This window comes from Indicator indicator, chromosome 19, assembly GCF_027791375.1.
Source record: "Indicator indicator isolate 239-I01 chromosome 19, UM_Iind_1.1, whole genome shotgun sequence".
NCBI lineage: Eukaryota > Metazoa > Chordata > Aves > Piciformes > Indicatoridae > Indicator > Indicator indicator.
Genome location: NC_072028.1, coordinates 6,096,656 through 6,110,377, shown reverse-complemented (window position 1 = coordinate 6,110,377; position 13,722 = coordinate 6,096,656). Strand labels below are relative to the sequence as shown.

At 38.6% G+C, this 13,722-nt stretch overlaps 1 protein-coding gene across 1 annotated transcript in view; it reads right to left on the bottom strand.

Annotated features, from left to right (window-relative positions):
* PLCG2 (phospholipase C gamma 2) overlaps window positions 1–10,638 on the bottom strand; it is a 51,050-nt gene extending 40,412 nt beyond the window's left edge. Inside the window, exon 1 of the mRNA XM_054389569.1 lies at window positions 10,434–10,638. Within this exon, the coding sequence (XP_054245544.1) occupies window positions 10,434–10,629 (196 nt within the window). The 5' untranslated portion in view covers window positions 10,630–10,638. The remainder of the gene's footprint in view (window positions 1–10,433) is intronic.
* Window positions 10,639–13,722: the final 3,084 nt, after the last annotated feature.

Genomic DNA, 13,722 nt, shown 5'->3' with positions numbered 1-13,722 from the left:
AAATAAGCACCTTATCAGGAACAAAAGTGCCAACACAGGGGGAGTTAAAGCTTCTGGTTAAAGCGTCTGCCTGTGCAACGCTGTTTCTGTGATTCCAACATGGAAAGGACAAAGACAAGCAAAGAAGTTCATCAATAAAATTCTGACAAATATTAATTCATCTTGCAATTTCTTACCCCTGTAAAGTAACCAAATATATTCCACCAGACAGCCCTTTCTCCCAGTCATTAAATAACTTAAATTGGGAAAATGGGACCTCAAACTAACCTGAGCTAATTGTGGGACACAAGCATCCTTCTTCAAGTATTTTTTCCAAGTGTAATTATCTTCTAGAACTTTTAATGTCTCAATCACTCTCTCAGCCACCCTCTCAAACAATGAAAAAAACTCTTAAGATCTGAGTATCTAATGGGCCATAAATTTAGAGGCATATTTCTAAGATAAATGTATGACATGACCATAAATGACAAGCAATCAAAAGGTCCTAGTGATGACTCAGATGTCTTTACAATCAAGTCTCACTTGAATCCCTAGTGGTGTATTCAAATACCCATCCCAAAATGCCAGCATCTCAAAAAGATGATCTAAGCCCACCAATTCATGCTAGTATCAGCAGAGAAGAATCAGGGTGCAGGGATAGAAAGTATCCAAATGGAGAGGGAAGAACCACAGAATGTTAGAGGTTGGAAGGGACCTCCAGAGATCAAGTCCAACTCCCCTGCCAAAAGCAGGATCACCCAGGGTAGTCTGCACAGGAATGCATCTAAGCAGGTTTTGAAAGCCTCCAGAGAAGACTCCACAACCTCTTTGGGCAGCCTGTTCCAGTACTCGGTCACCCACACTGTAAAGAAGTTTCTTCTCATGGTGAGGCGAAACCTTCTATGTTCAAGTTTGTATCCATCGTTCCGTGTGCATCACTGTGCACCACAGAAAAGAGATTGGCCCCATTCACTTGATACCCACCCCTCAGATAAGAAGGTTGCATGGTTGCAATAAGCAACACTGAGCATCGTGCTGGCTCGTTCTAATCACCATCAAGAACAACTCTAATTACCCCTTGTACTTTCCCTTCACCCAACAGATCCCTGCTGAAAAATTCAGTTTAAACTTCAAAGTGAAGCACACCTTTCATTTCAGACTCCTCTGAATCCACACATATGAACACCACACCACAAAGACCCCCTCAAACTATAAGCATCAATTAAGCAGATTTCACAATCTGCATTGCTGTTGTCATTCCAAGTGACTCTTACCTCACACTGACCTCTGAAATAAACACAGAAACTTACTCAATGTCTCCCCACATACTCACCACAGTTCTTTTCCTTGCATTACAACCTTTCAACTCTATCACCTCATTCTCCTGCATGAATGCTTGTGTACATACATCTAGGCAGAGGATTTTTCTGTGCAAAGGTTTCACACTGGTAACCATGCTACTGTTTCTCCAACTGGTCTTTGAAATGGAGATTACTATACCCCAATTGCTAAATACTCAGTAAGCAGAGGAAACTTTCAGCAAGAAAAAAAAAAAAGAGAGAAAATACTTATATATAAAATCCCTCAAATATAAAATGTTATATTCCTGTGCTTTTAGGGCAACATATTATATAGGTCCTACAAAATTCTGGCAAGAATTCATTATTTCCTTAAAAAATATATGAAACAGACGTGTTTTATTAAACATTCTTTAGATTTTTACAGAATGAAAGACATAATACATGTTAAAGTTTCAGAAAATTAATGGAAGCTTCCTGCATATATCCTAATGACATTTTATAGTGTCTTTAGGATGTACTATTATATATTATTGAAATAAAAAGCTAAGGCAGAAATCACAGAGAGAAAAGAGAGCCATGCACAGCAGGCATAAATTTTGGTCTTGCAGTAAGCTCTGCTGTCTCCCCTCATAGGCTGGAGTCACCCAGCACCTCCAAACAATACACCCACTAAGTCCAGAACAGCTGATCCCATATGAACTAAGAAAGGAAGAATAGGCCAGGAAAAGCTGCAACATATTTCAGATTAGTAAATCAACTGTACCAATGTAGCTGCTACACAGTTACTGTGAACTTTTTGTAGTACCATCTGTCACTGAACAATTAAAACTGTAGCTTCATTCCTATGCCAGAACTACAAGCACAGCACTTCAAACACACTGTCTTCTTACTGCCTGGAAGAACTGAAGGCTTCCTCCTGCTCAATCCTATGTGCAAATTGTAGAGCCGTATCCTGACCTGGTTTCACAGACAGATACTGCTGGGGACTAAAACACCTGAAAAAAATCACAGACCTGGACATATGCAGCTTGCAGTGTCAGATCAAATCCAATATGCTTGCAGGTGTGGTTTCCAAAAAAAAAAGAAGATTATTGCATTTCCCAAGCAAATATAAATCAGGGTATGTCCTGCAGAGAAGTTGACTCATGTTCAGCAAGGCAAGGACACTCTCAACACATGATCCCAAATCAAACAGTTCAGAAGTCTACTGTACAGTTCTAGTTTACATTTTATCCCTTCTTTCATGTGGTTATTTCCACAGGCTAAACGGATCTCCCTGGTAGCCTCATCAGTCACCTATTGATTCTGACAATTCTTAACGAGACTGGACTCCAAGGCACCTTCAATTACCATCCTGTTTCAGGCTCTGATCTGGATGTGCAGTATTCATGGCAGTTCAGAGCCTGAAGCTGCTGAACTTCATCTCCTGCTGTTGTGTGTTGTTCAGCAAATCAGTTAATTCAATGGATCATTACACTACTACAGAGCTACTTTCCAAAGACTGCACAGATTAATTGCTTGGTGCCTTCCAGAGCACCTGCTAGAGCTCTTTACTGCCATAAACTTAACAATAACCTTTTGATCCTCAACATCTCCACTGAGCTCTATTCAAATAACCTGGCAGCAGTGATCACATATAATCACACACAGGTACAAATTGCTGTTACCTTTACTTCAGTTATACTTACAGGCAGACAGTAAAATAGAACATGGATTCCACTACATTAGGTGCTGTGCAAGCTGAGCAAAAGACAAAGCTTAAACCCACCACCCCTTGTCCTGTTGCAACAAGTCTTGCTAAAAAATTTGTCTTCATCTTTGTTACAGGCCTCCTTTACATACTGAAAGGTCACAACAATGCCCCAAGCCTTCTCTTCTCCAGGCTGAACAAGCCCAACTCTCTCAGCCTATCTTCATAGCAGAGGGATTCCAGTGCTGTGATCATTTTTGTGGCCCTCTTCGGGATTCACTTCAACAGGTCCATGTCCTTCTTGTGCTGATGACTCCAGAGCTGGACACAGTACTCTAGGTGCGTCTCACCAAAGCAGAATAGGGCTGCATAATCATCTCCCTTGACCTGTTGGCCACATGAAAGCAATGATTTCCTGCAGTATGACAGTATGTTGCATGAAAAGTAATTTAGCTCATGCAGTGAAATTTAGTGAGAAATTCAATGTTCCAAGGAAGTCATGACCTATAAGAGACAAAATTATCTGAAAACACAGTTACAAGGATGGAACATGAGAAACACTGTGGTACATCTTGAGAAAGCACATGACTACCTTTCCAAGGGGTCCTCTGGGGATTTAGCTGTGTGACTGACATAAGTTTTAGAGAAGTGCACCTTGTAAGCTCACAGATGTTTAAATGATCAGGACACAGAGTTGTTACATATAGAAACAACAAATTACTGTCATATTAATAACTTCTCACAGGGCTGCTCAGCAGAATAAAAACATATTACAACCCTTCCCATTTTGTGTTCTGAATTCAAGGGCCATACATCTTAAATGTTTACTAGTTTCACAAAATGAGAGAAGAACAGAGTAAGATTTACGTATGCCCATAAAAGTTTACATTCAAACCAACATTGCCATGTAAAACTTTGACTTAGTGGAGAGTGTACTGGAGTACCTACATCTCCCACTCACATTTATCAATCATATTAGGGGTGCCAATATGTGCATATAGATGAAGGTCATTCCATCCCCATTTCACTGGCTGGCCAGAACAGGAAGTCTGGTTGTTGTAAGTTAGCACTAAGTATTACAGAACTGATCTGCTAAAGGAAGAAATTATTTGAAAACAGCTAAAAGCTACACATGTTCATATTTTCATTCCACTAAAACCAAGCTGATGACTTACACAAAGATCCCCTGGGTAATGACTGAAACATGCCAGTTTCAAAACAAACAAACAAAAAGGTTCATTTTAATGTTCCTTTGAAAAGAGACTCCACAAAGAGCAAGAAGTAGAATCACTTTTGCAATGACATACTGATTTTTAATTCAGAATACAGAAAAAAATGACAGAATATGGACATGGGGTTTTAATGTCAATTTATTTATGTCTGAAACAGTAAGAAATTTCAGTCATAAAGAAATGCTGCTAGAAGTAAAAAAAAAGTCACTACTAGAAACTAACAAGGTCAAGTCTTAACATTCAAGGCAAGAGAAGCATTCATTTCTCACTCCTCAGCAGAATACGTAGATACTCATCACTTCTCCCAGAAAGGTACAGGTGCTGTATATGTTCACACCATCATCTCCAAAGGGGAAAAAAAAAAAGTTTTACATCACAGAGAAAGTTCACATTAGAACTGTATTTACAAAGTGGGCCACCGTAATTTTTTTCCACAAACTATGGAAAAATATTACAGAATAAAACAGAAGAGGAGAAACGATGTAAAAATACCAATCTATGCTAATCCTAAAATAAAACGTCATGCATTATCAATCATACTTTTCTATCAAAAATGAAAAAAGATAAGATGATCTTACTGCATTAGACTGAAGAAAAAAGAAATGGGTGTAATGTCCTTAATAGAATCTTCCTTGAAACGTGCATACTTGAATTAGCAAAACACATACTTGTACGTTCAAGGAAGGTACCACAGATTTCTTGGAGCATAAATTCTTCTGGCTGTGAATCATCACTTAACACAAAGATTCATGGAAGAGTACGCAGAAGCTCACATATTTTCCAGTGACTAATCAAACTCTAGTCACCACAAACTTTCACTTCATAATTATCCTTAAAGCACTTCACATCTGATAAAGAATGAAATACCCATTATGCATCAGCTTCCTGGATATCTACACCTTGATACCTACTTGCTTTGCAAGATTAAATACCATCACTTCTTTGGGCTCTATGTTATTCACATGCATATAAATGTGTATACCACAATATGAGGAAATTTGGGAGACCTTCTCACTCTTGGCCTTCTGGTCCTTCCTCTCTGCCTTTCACTGCTCTCCATCAGTTTCCTCCACTACTATCTCAGCAACGACAGTACACTTCTTTGTGGGCCATTTGGTATCCTAGCAAAGAAACAGCCCAACAGACTAGCTGATGTGCTGGCGGATGTGACCCCCAGATACCACCAGGATATACAACACACATCCACTGTGCGGCCAGCTCATGACAATTTGAAGAAGGGAGAAACAACACAGGGGGTGTGTGACTGAAGAGCCACCACTCAGATCCACACACGGTTGTAAAGGGTAAATATACAATAAAAACACAGAGCAGAACCGTAAGGAAGAGACACACTGAGCAACACATTGCAATAAATCATGCTGGCAAAGTCACAGCTTCACAGTCATGCATCTAATATGCATGAATTGGTTTCTTCAAGGAAAAGGCTCATTGCAAATTAAACAAATCAATTCCCTCCTTAGAAGGAAACTACAGTTTCCTTCTCTCATGTCTTGGTAAAGCAAAAGTTAGTTTAGTTACCAAGATCTATAGTTCCTAAATTGCAAACAGTACAACAGTCAGAAAAACCTATGGGTAAACAATCCACAGCCAAGTCACACTGGGTCCCACTTGCACCAGGGTATCACTCCACAAAAAACACAGTCCCTCACCACACACTTTCCACAACATAACCAAAGCTGGCAAATTCCTTCCCTTGCACCAGGCAGCTTCTAAGTCAAGTTGTGCTACAGCAAGAAAACATGGTGGGGGTAGACTTTAAAGAGATTCCCTTATTTCTTACTTTTCCTGACAATGCATCTGATACCAGCTGCAGACCTAGTGCCACAGGGTTTACACACATGGGCCTGCAAAAAACACTCCTTTATTTTTGTTCTTTTACGCTCAAAATCCTCCTGAAAGTTCAAATTACATTTTTACATTTACAATGCTTCACAACAGAACTCCTGTACTTAAACTGACCATAGAGATGAAAGGAACAAAGCACAAAAACCCCCACACTGCCTGAGAGCTGGGAAGCTGGTGTTATTACACTTTTTATATATTCAATGGCCAGAGCAAGAGACTCCAGCAGACAGTTATTCAGAGCAGGAACTACACTTTGTTCTGGAGTAGCCTTTCATTCTCCCAACTGATTATCTGGGCAGACTGGTGAGACTAGCCTTGTAAGTTATCTATTTAATATTGGGCTGTGAAAATACGACCTCGAAGTTACTTCACATAGTCACAAATACTAGTTCTACTTAAAATCTTCACTCCACAAAACTCCATGCATCCTGCATCCATCTCTAACCTTTTGGCAGGTCAGTATAGCCAAGGGGCAGTGTAATCGCAATGCTCACCAAAACTTCTCATCCAAGAAACAGAGCAAATTTCTCCCACTAAAATCCAGGACATGAAACTAGAGTTATGAGTGCATACCAAGAAATATAAATGGGGGGAATAAAAATCCCACAATGGCTTCAAGACACAGGTGATCTGATGAAGTATCAATATCACACTGCAAAACACAAAGCACAACAGAGGAAGGAAAAAAACTACAACAACTGAATAAACAAATAAAAACCCCCCACACAACTCCTCAAGGCAAAAACAACTGTCATGCAAAGTTAAACGAGTCTTTTGGCATTGATGACCAACAACAACAGGATCAACAGCACTGAGATTCTGAGCCTCACAAGCAGACCCATAGCCCAGCTAGGAAACCTAGGTTATATTTAACAGCTTAAAATTAGGACAACGTAGACCACAATGAAACACTACTATTAAGTGAAAGGCAGAACTAAAAGTTCTGACATTTTGTACCCAGCATCTACAAGTATTTCCCTCAGATGATCTCAGAGCTACTAGGGCATCTAAAATGTCTCTCCATACAGGACAAGAGCAAGACGACTTAAAGAGGCCCAAGCAAGGGTGAACACAGTTACATCTAGCTCAGACCTGCTCCTTTTAGCTATTTGCATATCTCTCTGTAGTCCCATATAAAGAAACACATGCTGCTGGCATTCATTTAACACACTCATGAAACCCGGTATGCCAGACCACAATAAAAAAACTTCCCAACACTATACAGGGCAGTTAGAGAATTTCCAAAGGAAGAGTCTTAAAATAAAGTATAAAACTTGGCTTTCATGCCAACCTATATTTGTGTCCCAAAGCTTAAGAACCCCCTCATTATCTGATTAGGAAATGTAAACCCCACAGCAGATGCAAACATTCAGTTTTCTGCATTCTGTAAAGAGCAGTGGGTTAAAATGGCACACATACACAATTAGAAGCCACCTGACCTTTCCCACCCATACTGAATATTCAGTTGGACTGTAAATTGCAACCATTACAACCATCACAAGTATTATTTCTTGTATCCATAACGCAAACATATTAAACAATATAATAGTAGAGATGATAATTCTATGCCCTCAGCCACTAAAAAGAAAAAACAAAAAGAGAACAAACCAAAAATGTGGGGTTTATTTTTCAAAGTCAACACCAGTGAATACTTGGGAGCCCTCCACATTTACATGTAGATATACAAGCCAATACAAATCTTCTACCACAAAGTTGATACCATCTCCTCAGTGCAGCTCCAGAGAAACAAATATTTTAATTCCTTGTCATCAGTATTCAAGAAGCCCATCTATTCAATTATCAAACATGAAAGCTTCACCTTCATATTTTTTCCACTTTTCAAGCAAAAAGCCTATGTCTCTGTCAAAAGAAGCAACGGTAGCCTTTAAATAATTAAATAAATAAATTATTTCCTTCCCCTTCTGTAAACACCCTGTCAGCAAGTTAAAGCTGCAGTGAATTTCATTTCAAGTAAAATACAATTTAGGGTAAATTGTAACTGTTCACACCATATTCAGAAACAGTGTCTGCAAAATATGTCTTGGCTTTGGGCAGATTTGTTGCTTTTTAAGACAACAAAACAATAGTTTGCATATTCATGCTTTACATTATGACATATTCTGAGACCTAAAGTTTTCATCATTATAAAGCTCACTTAAATGTTGCTCAATTTTAAAAACTGGTATAGCACTATAGTTTTCAGGCATATGGCCTTTGGGTGAATCATAGGTCTGTAGCTCTATTCCCTGGAGCAGTCATGACTGCCTGCGTAACTGGAAGCAAGTTATTACACCGCTGGATTGTTAAAATGTTAAGAGCCAGATTGCAATATTCACCTTATTTTTAATGTGTTAAGAATCTACGCATAGAGCAAACTTTTTTAATTATGGGGATGTACTACCACAAACATACACCACCCCCAAGGAGGCTCTAATAAAAGAAGATTACAAGTCAAGCGCGCTGAAAAATTTGACCCCAAAATCTGGAATGCAGAGTTAAATAGAGCTTTAAAATCAGCCTCTGTGCAAACAAGTCTTTACTACATAATAAATACTGGCTTTGCCAAAGGACTCTAAGGCCTCCTTCACCCACTAAGTGGTCGTTTTTGTTTTATTCTTATCACCCTGTGTGTAACCCTGCCCTTTATTTGCTAAGCATACTCAAGCCATGTTCTTCATAATTGCATTATTCATCTCCTGTAGGTACTTTTTTTGAGGGCACAACTCCTTTCAGTATCTGAGCATATCTGAACCACTATGTACTGGTAATCACAGGTGTCATTATCAAAGGGATAATTATCCTCATTTTCCACATGAGAACCTGGGACACTGCAAGATTATGATCTGGAGTACCTATTAATTAGGGTGTCCAGACATGTTTGCTTTTCCCCAGAACACTGCATATGAACACATTTTCATCACCAATGATAAAAATATCCTCCAAACAACCAGTCTTTCATTCCATTACATTATATTTCCAGCTGCAGGTCCAGTCTACACAAAGAATGAGACAGGAACCAATGGAAACAGTAACAAACAAAGATTTATTATTTGTAAAGATCACAAAGGGAGGCTACACAGTTCAAAAATGATGGAATTTCTCAATGCCTGTCTTTGCAACTTTATGAATCAATGCATTTATTACTTACTGTGTATTTACCCAAGAAAACCTTCTACAAATCCACAATGCAGCAGACAAACTCTGTTCTCCTTCTTCCTGGTTTCTCACACATCAGTGAGATGGAGAACACTAAAAGCATGACTCCTGTCTGTAGCACTACTGGAGTAACTTCAGTCAGTCACTGAAACAGTATCATGAAGATTATTTTTCCTCCCCAATGGAATTCATATATGTGTAGTCCATCTCCCCAAAATATAACACACTACAAGGAGAACCATCTGCTTTATTCTCCATACCAATAGCTTTTTTCTTTCTTTTTTTTTTCCCTAATTACGCCTCAGTCTCTTTATTGTATTCACAGAACTTTATTTTTCTCTCAGGTTTTGACTTGTTAACACCATTTATCAGTTACATATTAAAATTATGCCCGTAATAAATTTTAAAAGTCACCATACAGTCATATAAGGTACTGTAACTGCATTACACTAACAGGAGTTGTACAAGTTCCAAAAAGCACAGGCTGAGGTTGGTTGGCATCAGCCATGTTCAGCAAGAGTCAAAGATCAGTCACTTTATTCTTCTGCTGTAGCTTTTGCAGCCCTGAACAGCTTTATACTACCCTTCTATTTCCTGACCTTGTTATAAATAGTGGGTTTATTCATTTCAGATATCAGCTAAAGAGACAGTATCATCTCAGGACCTTGAAACCATCTTTTAAATCTCATAGCTTTATCCTCGTAAGTCATCAGTATTTTCCAGTAACAGTCCTAAATAAGGATTTCTAGCCTGACACAGCAAATTCCCTAAAAAAAAAAATGGAATTTGAATTCAATTTCCTTGCATTTGGAGGGTTTTTTGTTGTTTTTTTGGTTTTGTTTTTTTTTTGATAGAAAGGAGTAAAAAAGTACCACTTGCTTGAATTTACAAAACATCTGGATGTTTAATGATGAAAAACAGTTGTCATTCAGTAACTCAATTCAGAGAATTCAAGCACCATCATATTTGATGAGGAAAACATTGAGAACAGGGTTCAGGCTAGATGCAAATTAATTATATTTAAGTAGCATTAGGTAGCTAAACAACAAGTCACAGAAGATTCTTCACTTACATTGCAACAATTCAGAATTTTCTCACCAATTACCAAATTATCTTCATTATGTTGATAAAGGCTCATCAAATCAGTATTTGACAATTACATCAATTTATAACTAACTTTGAGTTCAGGTCCACTTCAAAAATACTCACAGAAACCTTCGATCTTGTCAGCTGTCTTGCTCCATGCTACCTGCCTGGTTTCCATTATGACTTGAATAGTCCTCCTTTCCAGACTGCTCTTCTTAAGACTGAACACTGTCATAACAGTTCCCAGCTCCAAGGTCCTTTTGATCTGGCTTTTCTCATACTCAGGCAGCACTCTATAGTCTATACTCTTCCTGGGCATTTTTTTTTCTTTTTTCTCTTTTTTTTTTTTAATTTTAATCAGGCTTTTATGGTTTCCAGTGTCCTAAAAAAAAAAAAAAAAAAAAAAAAAAAAAAAAAGAGAGAGCGAGAGAAAATTCAACATTCAAACCAGCATTTTTATTTCTTTAAAAACCACATTTGTGTAACTTGAAACTACCTAACAGAGACTCCTGCCCATTTGAATATAAGGCAAATACGTGGCTAACATTAACAGTATCCCATCAGTTTATCCTGACAGAAAGCACAAACAGTCTTTATGTAGAGCAGTACCACAAACACTTTTGTGAGATGCTGTTGCAAAATCTATTAAAAGCAAAGACCTGGGTGGAGCAGCCACTGCACACAATGACTTGTCACCTAAATTTCTGAGCCTCTCTACTCTCTCAGAAGAGAAGGGGCATAATTCCCTTATGCTTTTTGGACACGTGTCTTCAACTGCATGTGCCCCCCCATCATTACAAACACAGATTTACATCTCCTTGTGACAAACAGCATACACCTGGGACACATCTCGGCACAAAACAGCCAAAAAAGAGACGCATACACAGCAGCTCTCATAAATATTAGCAAGTTTCTGTGCTTTGGTCTCCCACACATCACTGCATCAGCTACTTAAAAGACTGACACTCCTCAGCAAGATTATTTACAAACAGGATGCCCGGGAACCTCCTGTTTCATCCATGCAAAGAGAAAGGAGGATATCATTTTCACACAAGTAGCAGGAGCTGCCACATCATATCCAACCATTCTCCTTAACCACATCCCTGAGCAGAACAGGTTTAAACAATCTCTGTGGCACATGCAGCCACCAGCCACAGCATCTCCTCTGATTCTCTTCCTCTCCTCAGTCCACTACTCTCTATCACAAGCAGTTTCAGTTTCCATGTTGATAGCTAATTTGACCATGCCCCTTCTCGCTTCCCTTTCGTAATTTCTTCCAACTCTCCTCCCCCTCAACCCATGTCACTATCTCCTGACCTGCTCTTCACTAAAGGGCACTCACAGAGTAGCAAAGAACAGTCCCTTCTTACCTGCAGGGTGGTGAACCTGACAGGCTCTACAACAGGAACTAGTCTCACTCCAAGCTTTGAAAAACATTCTGCAAGTTACTTGGTGTCTAATATCTCTAAGTTTGTTATTGTAATAAGAAAATACCTTTTCCTTATAACACTGAAAAATATATATATACCCTAATCCTACAATTAAGAGAGCACGGATAACTTTTAAAGGTAGTAAGCAAAAGCAGATTTTAGCCAGAATGTAACTGACCTTTTTGGGTCCCTGGAACTAACTAATCAGATTACCATTGATATTATCACAGGCTTACATCTAACAAGACAGCCACAGTCATTGTTGTCTTGCTACAATGACTTATAATAACAGAAATTAAAGGAAGGGAAAATAGAACAGTTCAATTAAATTAAAATCTTTGTACAGCATCTGGTTTTCTAACAAAAGAAAGAAACCCTGTCTTCTCCATTTGCTCAGATCATTAAGAATTGTAATAAAACAAATATGCCATGATTTGGAACAAGCTTTAACTATTCTACTAACGCTTCACTGAGATAATAAAAGCCTCAACTCAGTATAATTTTTCAGGACTCTAAAACAAAATATACATCTGCTTTGCCTTTTACAGTAGAAGCTATATCTGCAAAATGAAGCACAATTTAGAACAATAAGGAGCCTATACATACAGCTATTTGATAAAATGCAATGCAACACAGTTTTGTGAAATTAATCCCATAGTACAAAGGAACTCTCTCTCAGAGGTAGCTTCTTAAGCAGTTTCCGCTGCATACAATATAGAGGACTTCCCCTTTTAAAGTAGCTCTTTCTTCCAAAACCAGACCAAATGGTGGGTTTAGTCTAACTTAAATCCTGAGTTATATGCCAACTTTTTAACTTACTATGAAACAACACTGTAGCTGAGGATATCTACTTCATTAGAAAAGATAAAAATAACATCATAATATTTGATCACTCTAACTGACCATTCTTATACAGCTTTGGCTACCCACTCCAGCTAAGAATAACATCACAGAGAGCCTCCCAACAGTAAAATACATTAGTCCTCCCACAAGAACTAATGGAAACCCTTAACATTAGGTCTAAGCTTTTAAACATTCTTGCACTCATCCACAGGTGTCCCTCAGCCTCCTTATGCCAATCATTGCATAATTATTTGAATCATCCATATTTCTACCCAGTCAAGCAGCAGAACTCTGTAATGACCCTCATCACCCCATTATCTGGATACTTCTAAACCAGTGGGGTATGAGCTATAAGACATGCTCATGTATAGTAGAAGCACTGCTGCTCTTCCGCTGAAGAGTTAACAAAGCCTAAAGTAGAAAGGTCCAGCATCACTTACACAACTCAGTAAGTGAGCTAGTGATCAGAGAAACATATCATAAACTAGTTTAGATACAGACACCAGTACATTACTCCTTCCCTTTCACTATAGGTACTATAGGAACTAAACTTTGATAGTGTCCTTTACCATATGCAGAATCGGAAGCATTTGTTCTCATCATGCAAGAGTAGTTTTGATACCGTATTTTCTGGAAAAGCCTGACTGAACTACAAAGTCAGAGAGACTCACTGCTAGTAATTAAGTGAACATGGACATGGTAAAAAAACCAACCTACTTAATCTACCCAAACACCTTTATATTTAGTTTTGCTTCATTACAGTACCTTGGAGTTTCAGAAACAAACCCTTCTTATCTGAAGATCAGTCTACAACTCTTAAATCTGTGATAACACAAAAAGATTAAAAACTGTAGCAAAGACAGACTACGACTGTATAAACTAGCAAATAATGTCTCGGATAAGCACTGATGAATCCATACTCTGTTGTAACCTCACCCATATAACAGAGCAGGTGCTTTCCAGGCACACAAGGTCAACCAAGAAGTACCACCCAAAGTTTTACTCCAGTCAGTTTCTGAATTTTCCATGTGCTCTGGGCACTGCATAAGGGTTATGGCATCATCTGTCACTAGCTCTCTGCCTTTGGACGCGTTGAGGATGTCACCTGCACCCAAGCAGGCACTGCCTCAGCACAGCAC